This window comes from Plecotus auritus (assembly GCF_963455305.1).
Source record: "Plecotus auritus genome assembly, chromosome: 3".
Lineage (NCBI taxonomy): Eukaryota > Metazoa > Chordata > Mammalia > Chiroptera > Vespertilionidae > Plecotus > Plecotus auritus.
In genome coordinates, this window is record NC_137772.1 from 190,906,267 (window position 1) to 190,920,215 (window position 13,949).

At 41.7% G+C, this 13,949-nt stretch overlaps 2 protein-coding genes across 12 annotated transcripts in view; one reads left to right on the top strand and one right to left on the bottom strand.

Annotated features, from left to right (window-relative positions):
• The window catches only part of PPFIBP1 (PPFIA binding protein 1), a 172,257-nt gene that overhangs the window by 89,997 nt on the left and 68,311 nt on the right, over positions 1-13,949 (bottom strand). The gene's annotated exons all lie outside the window — the stretch shown is intronic.
• Positions 4,318-5,916, top strand: LOC308244278 (uncharacterized protein C12orf71 homolog; the record flags this gene model as incomplete). Its single annotated transcript, XM_080660233.1, has 2 exons — positions 4,318-5,203; positions 5,602-5,916. The coding sequence occupies exons 1-2, from the start codon at positions 4,604-4,606 to the stop codon at positions 5,914-5,916; spliced, it is 915 nt and encodes a 304-aa protein (XP_080516359.1). The 5' UTR covers positions 4,318-4,603.

A 13,949-nucleotide genomic window follows, 5' to 3' on the forward strand; every position in this document is an offset into this window, starting at 1 on the left:
CGCCCCTAACTGCCTCTGCCTCAGCCCCCGTGGCTTCATCCGGAAGGTTGTTCGGCTGTCTGGTCTAATTAGCATATTATACTTTTATTATTATAGATGTATGTGTGTGCATACAGTATATATATATATATATATATATATATATATATATATATATATATATTTATGTGTGTGTGTGTATATGTATATATATACATATATATATATATATATATATATATGTACATATATATGGAGAGATGGAGAGAGAGAGAAAGGGAGGGAGGGAGAGAGAGAAATGGTATAAATAAATTTTTAAAATACCAAGTTTTCTCTGAGGCTGCCCCCATTTGAAGCTCTTTTATCTTCCAGATAACTGTAAACTTTAGTAGTTTAGGTAGGAAATAATTTTTTCCTACTTATATGTTTATATTTATTTCAAAGTGTTCTATTTCAATGGGTACCAGAACCACATACACCTTCACCCTAGCTGCAGTGAAAGAGAGCTACTTCTGAGTTCTTTCCTAGACTCCCAGTGTTCTGGAAGGCAGGCACAGTTTCTATGGAAAGCCACAGCAGAGGGATCCAGATCTCGTTAGGCCAAAGAGGAAGCTGAATACTTATTTTAAATCTCATTCGAGTCTGCCCCAAATGTGGACGCCATTATTTCGGGCCAGTCCTGTGTACCACCTCTTACAGGTATTTTAGAACATGCTGTTTTACTCAAAGGAGTTTCTTTCAAGAAACCAGAATGCAGGCTTGATTTTGGACTGCGTCAACTCTCTTAAGAATCTTTCAGGGAGGAGGTGAGCAGTCAGACTCCTGAAAAACAGGACTGTGTGGAGGATAAGAATAGGGTCTCTGGAGACAGACTGCCTACATTTAAATCCAGGCTGTAGAGCTTATGATCTGGGATGGTGGGCAGGTTATACTTTGGTTCCTTCTTCGTTAAAACAGAGCAAATAATGATAATTGACTGGGTTGCTGTAAAATATAAACAAACACATGTAAAGTGCTTAGGACAGGACCTGGCATGTAGTAAGTGCAGCACAAATGCCAGGGAATATGTTGCTCCTGACTTACACCCCCGGGGATTAGTCTAGGTCCCCAACCACTCATGAGGGTGGTGAGCAATCTGTGGCTACGTGCCGAGCAGCCTCTGTTGGGTAGTAGAGATGATTTCTCCCCAGCTCCAACTCTATTTCTTACATCATAACTCCTGAAACAGAGTTACCTAAAATACTCTCAGTTAATTCAATCTACAAATTTAAACCCGTACAACAGTGACAAACCTGAGAGTCATACCAAAGTTCTTGTTTAATGGAAATAGAGACAGAGAAAAATATTTGGAAAAGATTTTAAGCAATCGATAGATTCCAATGAATTGAGGTTCTTTTAAGACAGATCAGCCAACACCGGTTTGGCTCAGTGGATAGGGTGTCAGCCTGCGGACTGAAAGGTCCCAGGTTCGATTCCGGTCAAGGGCACGTAACTTGGTTGTGGGCACATCCCCAGTGGTAGGTGTGCAGGAGGCAGCTGATCGATGTTTCTCTCTCATCGATGTTTCTAACTCTCTGTCCCTCTTCCTTCCTCTCTGTAAAAAAATCAATAAAATATATTTAAAAAAAAAAAAAAAGACAGACCAGTGTTTCTTGGGGTGTGTGTGTGTGTGTGTGTGTGTGTGTGTGTGTGTGTGTGTGTTTAAAGCCAAGCCTCTTTTTGATAAATATAAAAACCTTATGGTTTCTTTTAATGCTATTCAAAACTTGAAAATTTTAAAAACAACCAAAGGAAATCTAAGCAATGTTAAGAATATGCTTTTTCAAAGTACATATGCACTCTGTCCCTAGGAAACTCTGAGTCGATGCCCTACTCCCTTCCTGAAAATAACTGAATTGACCTAGAAACGATCTCCCATAGCCTCACAGTTTAGACTAGACTGGAGGTTGCTATAACGACATTGGCCATGGTCACTGCTCGTAGAAAATGTTCTTTGGTTTAATCTATGCAACTGAGAGCCTTCAATCCTATAGAAGTACTCACATTTGTCTTCAGAATCACATATTTGGAAACAGAGGATGAAAGATTTACCATCTCCGCCATGAAGTACCCACTGAGAACACCATAGCAGTGAAGGCAAAGTGACCAGACTGGATCACTGAGGAGCCATGATCTGACCAATCCCCAGATAATGTCATGATGCCATTGGAAGGGAAGGGCAGCCTGGGAGGGGGAGGGCTTGGTGAGCAGCAGGGATGCCCAGAGCAAGAAGAAGACAAGGAAAAGCAATTCTAAAAGAACCAAGACACTTCATGTTACTGACGAGGCTGTCAAGATAATGTTGGGAACAAGGAGAATAAGAACAGAGATCCAGTTAACAGAATTAATGTTTAAAAAAAAGAAGCAGATTTAACCTCAGGAATAAGGCAGAAGACTAACTGAAAAAACTCAAATAAAATGTGGTACTTAACAATGCATTCCTTCAAATTTTTCCATATTCATCTTCATTTTTCCCTTCTAATATTATGGAACAACATATTCCTTTTATTACAACTAACCCGTCAGCCCATGCCATGGATCCCACCCTTAGTTTCTCCAAACAAAGCAGCCAAGTTTCATATTTTGAACTCTTCCCCATATTGAATTCTTACCTCTTCTTTATTTGGAGGGTGGGTGCAGAACTGAACCTCGACTCTGCACCCTCCTCTCACTTTCTCATTCAGACACCCCTAAAGTATAGTCTATATGCACTGTTCCTACTTCCTCTCCTCCCATTCCCCTCAACCCAGTGCAAGCTTATTAATTCCCTTCTCATTAAAGCCAAGCAATAACATTCATGCTGCCAGGTCCACTGGAAGTTTTGTTTGTTTTAACCATGCCAAGTATTTCAATGTACTTTGAATTGCCTGGAAGAGGGCCTGATAAATGAACACTACCATCCAAGTATAGGCTTCAGGATAAAATCCAGGTTCCCTAATGGGAGGGAGGGGGCCTCCCATGATCTCACTGACCCCTGCTTGATCTCTCCACACCACTGGCTGTTTCTCACCTCGGTGTCCCTGCTCATGCCCTCCCCTCTGCCTGAAAGGCCCTCTCCCACACCCCTGCTTTACGCCTCACTAACTTCTTCCCTCCTACATACATGAGAAGCCATGTCCTCCACTGGGCTTTTCCTACCCCTCAATGTCAACCACGGCTGCCTGAGGCGCCTCCTTTTGTTCTTCCACACTGTTATTTTTAAGTTCTGTTGCTGCACTCACCTCTCTGTGTGATAACAGGGTGTTTATGTCCATCTCACCAATAGGCTCTAAATTACCTTAAAATAGGAAACATCTTAGACATGCACATGACAAGAGGGAAGCAACCGCCATCGCAGAAGTAACCATCCTTCTGCCCTCGAGAGGGATCCTCTTTAGCCCAGGATGGTATGGTTACAGAATATTTTAGAAGCAAGGGTTCGCTCCTATGGCTTTCTATCCCTTCTTACTCTTGCCACTTCTCTGACTTGGGCCCATGTGTTGCCATAGTAACCAACGGTCCCAGAACACAGACTTCTGGCAGTTGAACTTCCAGCCACTGAGACTCAGGATCTGAAGGATTTTGAACATCCTCAGTTTAGGGCTAAGTTGGTAGCACCTCTTTCACAGGGGCAGCCACCACAGCAGAAAATGGTGGAGTCTGCAATGTGCGTGCGTGCGTGTGTGTGTGTGTGTGTGTGTGTGTGTGTGTGTGTGTGTTGTGTGTCCTCCTCCCTCGCTCCCCCCACTTACTTATTGGGACATCATAGAAAAAGCTGGACAAAAAAGTGCCAACAGATGGTGGGAGGATGGGTGTCTAAATGGCTATAACTTTTCTGGAAAGCAATTTAGTATCAACTATCAAAAGCCTTTAATATGTTTGTGATCTTTGATCCATTAAACCCACATATAGGAATATAAAGAGAGACAAAAATTTACTGACAAGAGGGTTTAATGCAAATTTGTTTATTAAAACAATAACCACCAGCTAATGGTCATTAATGAGAAAGTGGTTAAAAGTGACAGAATAGAAAAATGTAAGTTTATTGCAGGTTATGCCATAAAATAATTTCAGTTTCAACTGATGTGACATCATGCCCACATATGTATGTGATTGGGGGTATGTATATGTATAAATATGTGTACATATGGAAAGAAAAGGATTACAAGGAAATCCACCAAAATGTTTTTATAATGGTCACCATTATCTCTGGATCAAGGGATCATAGGCATATTTATTTTCATCTTTTATATATATATATATATATATATATATATATATATATATATATATGTTTTATATTTTTCAAATTTTGTACAATGGTAATTTTTCTTTTGTAAGTTCTTTTGACTGTAGTAAGATGATGTGGGGCAACAGGTGAAGATGCTTGGTAGAAGGAATTGTTATACAAAGAAAGATTTTTAAAGGGAGAGGGCTGCCTCTTTTGCCTTTCATTGGAGATTGCAAACTAGGATGAACCGGAGAGGAATCGTTCCAAATAGAAAAAGGAATAGATAATGTTACTGCTTATCAATCTCATCTATTTTTTCTTTATTTTGAAGATTCCTGAGATGAGGGAGACCTAATATTTGATCCCTTGAACTCCATGGCAGACTCATTCTCCTGCAGCAACTGTGCTGACACTGAGGACTCCGAATCAAACCTGAGCCTCTCTGTGGGCTACTACCCCAATGAGAATACAAACTCCTGTGAAGATATACCTTCCAACAATCCCTCAATCCATTTTGTCCCTCCTGAAAGTATAGGGAGACTCCTGGAGAGACACGACCAAATTCAGGACAGCACAGAGCAGTTTGGCAAACTCGGCATGACCCTGGCCTGGGATGGCGGTAATCATTCAGACTCAATCATTAGTTGGGATCTACATGGAGACAACCAGTGGATAGACAAATATCCTGAAGAGAAGACAAAACTGACTCTCAGCAAACTGGATGGGCTGGTGCAAAGGCTTGAGCAATTTCTAGAAAATCAGAAAGATGACGAAGATGATGAATCTGTATTCCTTGAATCTGCTCAAAAGGAAGATTTCCAGCTGTCCAGCAGCACCCCTCCAGATATGGCTCAGGTCAGTCATCAAGAACATGATACTTATCTTCAAGATTTGCCCACATTCGACCCACCAGAAAATGATGCCACCCAGTGTCCACAGATTCCTCCAAAGCGTCAGGAACATGAACTTGCTGAGGTGAGCACAGTGATGCCTCAGAGGCAAGCAGGGGGCAGGCCTGGTGGAGGGGCCTGGGTGGAATGCAGGGAACATTGCTACCTGCTATGAAGCAGGGCAGAGCCTCTGGGTGTCTGACATGGCTGGGAGTGAAAGGATAACATCAAAGAAAAGGGTCAGTGTGGAGTTGAAGGGAAAATACCAAGGACCACTGAGGGAGAGAAGAGGATAGGGAAGTAAAGAAAAGGCTGAAATCAGGATCCTCAAAAAGTGTGAGTGTCTGTATTAATGAGTATGGAAACTTTGCATTTACCATTGGGTTATTTTTGGTAAAAGGACTTGAGTCCCATGAATGGGTAATTATGGACCCCATGTTGTCCAGGTTGCACATATCTCACTCATCATTCATTTCCTTGTAGACAATAAGACAGGCAACTGGCAGACAAAGAACAAGTACTACAGAGACCTCTTCAATCTCATCAGATAAGCCGAAGAAGGAGGACACTCATTCTAGTACACAACCCCTCTCCTTGCTCAACTTCAGGTGGGTCTTCCACTGGCTAAGGCAGCGAGTCCTCTCCTCATTTTGGGGAAGAGAGCATCCCAAGAAGGCCCCCAAGAATCCTCATAAGCTGACACGAAGGAAAAGACTCTGTCACAGAAGCAAGAAAATCCAACCTCAAGAATCCATTGAAGGAGAATACCCTACATCACCAGGTTTTAAAACTTTTTGATTGCCCCTATTCTACAATCCCCATGAATCATCTCCCCCCACCCCCAATAAACAAAACACATATTCTTATAATCCATGTCTTCCTCTTCCAGCTCACCATCTTGACTTGACTTAGGCTAACAGTATATATGCTATCTAGAAGACTGAAATATATTCTCTGGGAATTTTAAGCAGTATCATTTTTCTAACATGAAGGTGTCCTTTTTCTCTCCTTCTTATTGTATTTTTACCCTATTTTATCATTAACCCAGATCTCTGTTTTCAGAAGGTAGCAGTATATCCCATCAGATTCCCAGCGTGGCAGTATGGTTTTGGTTGAACTTCCGGGGATCAAGCAAGTGGCAGTGGGTACTTGATCACTCAGGAAGGGCTTCAACTGGCAGTGTTTCAGGAGTTCAAACAGTCCTTCTGATGCTCCTAGGGGACCTCACTGGTTCTAGCATGCGTCACCTTGGCTATAATAATAAGTGGTCCATTCAGCAGGAATGTGAGGATGGGGAATGCTACTTAACCACTCTAAACCACACTTCCCTCATCCATGAAATGGGAAAGATGATAATACATATCTCATAGGGTTGTTGTGAGAATAAATGAAATAATATAAGCACTTCATAAATATTTTTATTGTTGTTGTTGCTATTATTAATTCTCCCCAGATGTCTTCATCCAAGAGTAAGAATTTAAGTCAATTCTCATTGTAATATTTCCCACAAAGAAGCAGTATTTACTCAAAGTTTAGGGTTTAGGCAGATCTTGACTCAATCAATTCCTCTCCCAGCCCATTCTCCACTGTGCCCTCTGATAATTCCCTTTATATGTCATTAAACTTTCCTCTAAATGTCAACTTCTTTGAATAAGTCTGTCCATACTCCCCCTCCTTGCACTGACCTCTCCCCATTATTATTCTTAACTCACTTCCCTAATGCCACTACCATCCTCCTCATTCACCCACAGCTACTCAAAACTTTCCTTCTTCAGCTTTTGCTATTTCCTACATAATCTTCAGAGTTCACGTAGTAAAGTGTATAATTCTTTATTCTCAGATTCCTTCCGTCGCTCAATTTCAATTTCCTTATCCAATTCCTTCCTCTTTTCCTTCCTCCCTTCCACAAATATTTAACACACAGGAGTGACAGATACTTTTCTGGCTTACCAAAACAAAATAAAAACAAACTCAAACTGTGGGTTCAAGTGTCTTATCATTTAAGAGATAAAGCCATGTAAACACATGGCTATAAAGAGGTATAGATGAGAATAGTCTTATGAGGTACACACTGGGTACCAAAGAAAAATCAATTCAACATGGGAAGGCTGACTTAAAAGGTTTTATATCAGAGTTTCCTTGAGTTACAAATATGGTCAGTTTAAGCCACTGGATAAAATGGTGTGGAAGTAAGGCGTGTGATCTGGGCAGGTTATATGTGAGAGACAGTGGAGATGATATTCCCCAAGGAAAGATAGTCCCATGAGAGGTAAGAGATCAAAGAATAGGGCCTCCTTAGCAATATATGCTCCTGGTCACACCCTGAGTCTCTTCAAAGCCAGACTCCTCATTTTATCCACCTCTCTGAGAACATTTGTCTATTCGACTAGCTCCTCCACCTTCACTTGCCCTTTGACTTCACTAAGACTTTGAGTCCCTTTACCATACCTGTTCCAAGATGTTCATTCACTTCCTTCCAGGTCCAACCTATGCACCTCCTTCCCAAACTGCAGCATATCCACCACGTCTAGCAGCATTCAGAATGCCTTGCTCTCTTCTTTTCCTCGGTATTTTTTTAAAATCTACATTCACCAAATTCCCCAACAGGATACTCTTGCTTCTCATAAGGACCAATGTAAAAAACATAGGGACTACTTTCTCCATTCCCTGGAGAATTTCCCCTATTACCTTCCCAAGTCCCCCACTGCCAGGGGAACCTGTTCTTACAAGACTGTACTCTAGGGTTACTATGAAGCCAAGACTGATCGTTCTAGATAAAGTTGACCATGCCTTTCCTTAAACTGTCCTCCAGTCCCCACTCTGCCACCCCCACACCGTGACTTGTACTTTTCATACTTCTCTACATGATTAATTCCCCTGGTCTAGACTCTGACCTCTTGAGGGCAAGCACCAGGTCTTAGTTTGTTTTGTTTTTTTTTAAATAAATCTTTACTGTTCAGATTATTACAGATGTTCCTCTCCCCCCCCATAGCTCCCCTCCACCAGATTCCTCCCTCCACCCCATGCCCTTACCCACACCCCCACCACTGTCCTCATCCATAGGTGTAAGATTTTTGTCCAATCTCTTCCCGCACCCCTCACACCCTCTTCCCCCAGAGAACCGTCAGTCCACTCCCTTTCTATGCCCCTAATTCTATTACATTCACCAGTTTATTCTGTTCATCAGATTTTTTTATTCACTTGATTTTTAGATTCACTTGTTGATAGATATGTATTTGTTGTTACTTTGTTGTTCATAATTTTTATCTTTACCTTTTTCTTCTTCTTCCTCTTCTTAAAGAATACCCTTCATGTCCAACAGTTCTAATCCTGGTTAGGTGGTGATGAACTCCTTTAGCTTTTTCTTGTCTGTGAAGCTCTTTATCTGACCTTCAATTCTAAATGATAGCTTTGCTGGGTAGAGTAACCTTGGTTATAGGTTCTTGCTATTCATCACTTTGAATATTTCTTGCCACTCCCTTCTGGCCTGCATAGTTTCTGTTGAGAAATCAGCTGACAGTTGTATGGGTACTCCCTTGTAGGTAACTAACTGTTTTTCTCTTGCTGCTTTCAAGATTCTCTCTTTGTCTTTTGCCCTTAGCATTTTAATTATGATGTGTCTTGGTGTGGTCCTATTTGGATTCCTCTTGTTTTGGGTTCTCTGCACTTCCTGGACTTGTAAGTCTATTTCTTTCACCAGGTAGGGAAAGTTTTCTGTCATTATTTCTTCTAATAGGTTTTCAATATTTTGCTCTCTCTCTTCTTCTGGCACCCCCATAATTCAGATGTTGGTACACTTGAAGTTGTCCCAGAGGCTCCTTACACTATCTTCATATTTTTGGATTCTTCTTTCTTTTTGTTTTTCTGGTTGGGTGTTTTTTGCTTCCTCATATTTTAGATCTTTGGTTTGATTCTTGGGGTCCTTCGGTCTACTGCTGAATTTCTGTATATTATTCTTTATTTCAGACAGTGTATGCTTAATTTCTGACTGGTCCTTTTCCATTAAGATCCATAAAGGCCTCACTAAGTTCCTTGGAGGTTTCTAGAAGATTCTTGAGTAACCTTATAACTGTGGTTTTGAACTCTATATCCAGTAGTTTGCTTTCCTCCATTTCTTTCATTCGTGACAAGTTTCTTTGTCTCCGCATTTTAGCTACTTCCCTGTGTTGATGGAGTGGCTTTGTGTGGTAGGTGACCTATAGGGCCCAGTGGCTCAGCCTCCCCAATCACCTGAAGTGGACATTCTTGGTGCACCCCTTTGTGGGCTGGGTGCACAGTCTTGTTGTAGTTAAGCCTTGATTGTTCTTGGTATCACTGGGAGGAACTGACCTCCAGGCCATTTGGCTGTGAGGACCCGCTGTGTCTATAATGGAAGAACTGCTGTGCTGGAGACACCCTTATGGGGCAAGACTTGCTTCAGTGGGGCTTTGGTGCTCACTGAGCCTGCCTCTTGCGTGTGTCACTTATGGATGTGAGGAGTTGAAATCTGGTATCATCTCACACTGACCACTAGGTACACTGGCTCCTGAAACTCCAAGGAGGAGCAGGTCAGCTACTGTCTGAGGCCACCCAGCAGGAGCTACAATAAGATCTGCAGATTTCTCCTCTTTGCTTGGGGTTTGGAAGTTTTGAAGCTGACCCAGCTGCAGTTTGTTAGGATAAGCTGCGATAGGGCAGGCCATTCATATGCAAAAGCCGCTGCGCACAGTTTGGATGGGTTTGTAAACTGGGTAGGGCGGGGTCTCAGGGACTCACTAGGGCATGGCAAACAGGGATGGCTGCCAGTCAGCTGTCTCTGAGGCTCCGTGTTTCTGTGTCTCCGCGTCCTGCGCCCCAGTGCAGTAAACAATGATTCCTGCGAGCACCTCTGCGAGAATGCCACCCTCACTTTCCGACCCGATGCCAGACAGTCCCGCTTCTCCCCATAGGAGTCTGGGTCCCCAGAGTCTCGCCGGAAACTGGAGTTCAGAGTAGTCGGGAGCTTGTGTCTCCCTTCGGATTGATAAAAACAGCGCACCCAGTCACCAGCCTGATTCGCGCGCCTCCGTACCTCTGCTTTACCACGTCTGTGCACATCCTACCCGGTCTCAATGCTCTTTTCTCTTTCCTTCTAGTTGTAGAACTTCTACTCAGCCAGCTTTTCTGTGGTTCTGGGTGATAGACGTTTTGTCTTTTAGTTGTAGTTTTGGTGTGGTTATGAGAGGCAGCACATACAGGTGTATACCTTATGCCGCCATCTTGGTTTCTCAGCCTTAGTTTGTTTTTACTATAAGATCCTAACACAGTATCTGGTACAGAGAAGTCTTTCTGCCTCTACTAGTATATGACCAGCTGTGTTAAAAGCAGGGACCAGGTTGGGGTGGGGGAATGGTGGTGACAGGAAAAAGAGAAAATGACAGCCTGTGAAAGCTCAAGTGAGGTGGAAACTACAGCCTGAGAAACCTAAGACTAGAGGAATTTAGCAACTAATTTGAAAATTTAATTCAACAAATATACATGGAGTCTTAATGTTGCTTTAGACACTACAATATGCCTAAAGATGGATGACATCTACCATCACAGCACATGTAACCAGAGTTTTGTTATCATTTTAAGTAAAGCTCTAAGAAAAACTCAATTAAAATGAACTGGTTTTAAAAGGTTGCCCACACTAAATAAGTAAGCCCTGTTCATTTTTCAGTGTTCCATAAACCTGCTTGACAAGTAGGAACGTACCTCTATGATTCAAGCAATGTACTCTATGAGTCCTTACACTAAATATTCTTTGCAAAGAATCAGAATTCTAAATATTCTTTCGAGTTGTCATGCTACCTCTCAGAAAGTGAGTCAAAGTGTTTAAAAACAGGAAATATTTCAGTACCTCCTCAGTCATTACGGTGTCAAAGATGCTATGAAGCTATTAGCTGCATGTCAACTGTGACCAATGGTTCACTGCTTTGTGTCACATACATGGGGCTGGATCTGGGGCTGGGTCTGGAGGAGGCCCACTACACATCAAGAGCATGGGAAGTAGTCACAGAAAGACACTATCTTTGGTGTAACTTCAAGCTGCTTGTAGAACTATTGTACTTGCCAGGCACATGCTAATCTAATTAACCAATACGTTTTGGGATTCATTATCTCAAGCCTCAAAGCTAAAATCATTCCTTTAAGTGAACTGCTCAATCTTGCAACTCATAAAGTTCAGCTGCTTGAATTAGAAAGATACTGCCTTAAATATTCCTATTCTAGAATCTATAACAACACCATAAGATGAACCAGAAACACAGTGTGAGAACTTACCAAGTAAAGGTAGGGGGTATTCAGCTCTCACCAAACACAGAATTGGAATAAGCTAATGTAAATTTTATAGACCACCCAATACCAAGCCAATTTCTTATTCAGCAGGATCCCACTGACACACAAAAAATGTGTGTGATCCTACCATACCAGCAAAACAGAGGCAAACCACTTTTCTAGACTTAAAGAATACATTATGAAAATTCATGGCTCAAGAGGATGCACAGGTCCAGGTCTACCTATCACAAAAACAGTGTCCAGCCCAGCTGGTGTGGCTCAGTGGTTGAGAGCATCAACCCATGCACCAAGAGATTACCAGTTCCATTCCAGGTTACAGGCTCAATCCCTTCTGAGGGGCATGCAGGAGGCAACCAATCGATGTTCTCAGTCATCAAAGTTTCTATATCTCTCTCCAAAAAATCAATAAAAACATATTTTTTAAAAACTAGTGTCCCGCCCGGCCGGTGTGGCAAGTGGTTGAGCATCGACCTATGAACTAGGAGGCATGGTTCGATTCCCTGTCAGGGCACATACCCAGGTTTCCGGCTCGATCCTCAGTCGGGGGGCATGCAGGAGACAGCCAATCAATGACTCTCTCATCATTGATGTTTCTATCTCTCTCCATCTCCCTTCTTCTCTAAAATCAATAAAAATATATGTTTTTTTAAAAATAGTGTCCAATGTCCTCTTACAAAACACTGAAAAGAAAAATGAAGCAAATTGTAAATTAATTCATACAGAGGCCCTTGTAAGATCCTTACCCCAAAATTTAAACAACAGTTTTGCTTAAGTAGGATGGATAGTTAAGTAAACATCTTTTCTTTATAAATTGCAAGTGGGAGAATTTATATTACATGCAGTGTACTCTCTAATTTTGAGATGGATGGAACCTATATTGCATTGCCTAAAGTCAATCTTTTCCTAATACTGCAACAAAGAGAACAATACTGCTTTCAAAAGTGAAATAATATCCTCATCAGATAACACTGAGTCACTGAGTGAGCCAGTCAGCAGCAGGGTAGATATGAAAGCCTTAGGATAAATTCCCAAAAGGATTATAAGCCGACATCAAGAAATCCCCCTATTAAAAAAATTCTGTTTACTATCCCATCTTTCAAAAGAATCCCATGGTTTTGATACTCATTTGATTTCAATCTAATAAACCTCATAAAGAACTACTTTTGAGGCATTTTCAAAGGAGAGGGCAAACATCAAATAGCTTTTCAGAATGTAACTGTTGAATGAAAATTCATTTCATTCTTAGTGAACTACCTTAGTGTAGAAGGAAATAAAAATGGCAGTTTGTTTTTCCTCATCTGCATCAATAAAGATTTATTATTTTAGCCCCAGCTGGTTTGGCTCAGTGGATAGAGCGTCGGACTGTGCACTGAAGGGTCCCAGGTTCGATTCCGGTTGAGGGCGCATGCCTGGGTTGCGGGCTCGATCCCCAGTTGGGGGTGTGCAGGAGGCAGCCAATCAGTGGTTCTCTCTCATCATTGATGTTTCTCTCTCTCTCTCCCCCTCTCCCTTCCTCTCTAAAATCAATAAAAATATATTTAAAAAAAGATTTATTATTTTAAGTGCAAATCCCCAAAGCATTCATGCCCTCTCTCTCTCTCTCTCTCTCTCTCTCTCTCTCTCTCTCTCTCTCAGAAATTTCCTGTACACAAAGAAAGAGAAGACACTTTGCACATTTTGAATTTAACATATGTTTGCATAGTTGTTTTCAAGTTTCATTTTTATCAACTTCTCTGCCACCTGTTTGGGGCTTAGATTTTTCTTTTCCCCAAACAGGGATGGGGATGAAAAGGAGACTTTCCCCCCAGTAAAATGACTTCAAAAATTCAATGAGCACCGTATTGCAGCCACCAACATAACTGATTCACAGAAGGATCAAAAGTGAATGCTAAAGCCACTGGGCGAATGACTGACTGTTGGGGAACAAACTATGCATATGGTCTCCAAGAATTACCCCACAGGTTGTTTATTCGTTATCAAGGAGATTAGGTAACTTTACAACGGAGAGGTCCAGTGAACACCAACTTCATCAAGTAATTGAAATTAGCCTGCCTAAAATAGACCCAGAGGCAGAAAAGCATCGAACAGACCATCAAACCTCAGAGAGAAGGCAAGGGGCGGGTGGTAGGAGATCAACCAAAGGACTTGTATGCATGCACATAAGCATAACCAATGGACACAGAACAGTGGGGTGAGGGCATGTGCTGGGAGTGGGAGTGGCCGGGGAAGGGTCAATGGGGAGAAAAAGGAGACATATGTAATACTTTAAACAATAAAAAATAAATTTTTAAAAAGACTAAAAAACAAATAAATAAAATTAGCCTGCCTAACCTCATATCATGTACCTTCTGAAGAGAAGCAGTGTATTCTTGCTAGCAATGTTTAACCAGAATGTAATCATTAGGAAACCAAGTCAGATGAACCCAGGGTGAAAGGCACACTTCCAGACAACTGTCTCAGACTTTTCAAACATGTTAATGTCATGAAATACCAAATAAGAAAAGAACAAAAAAAGGCAGGGAGATAAGACTGTT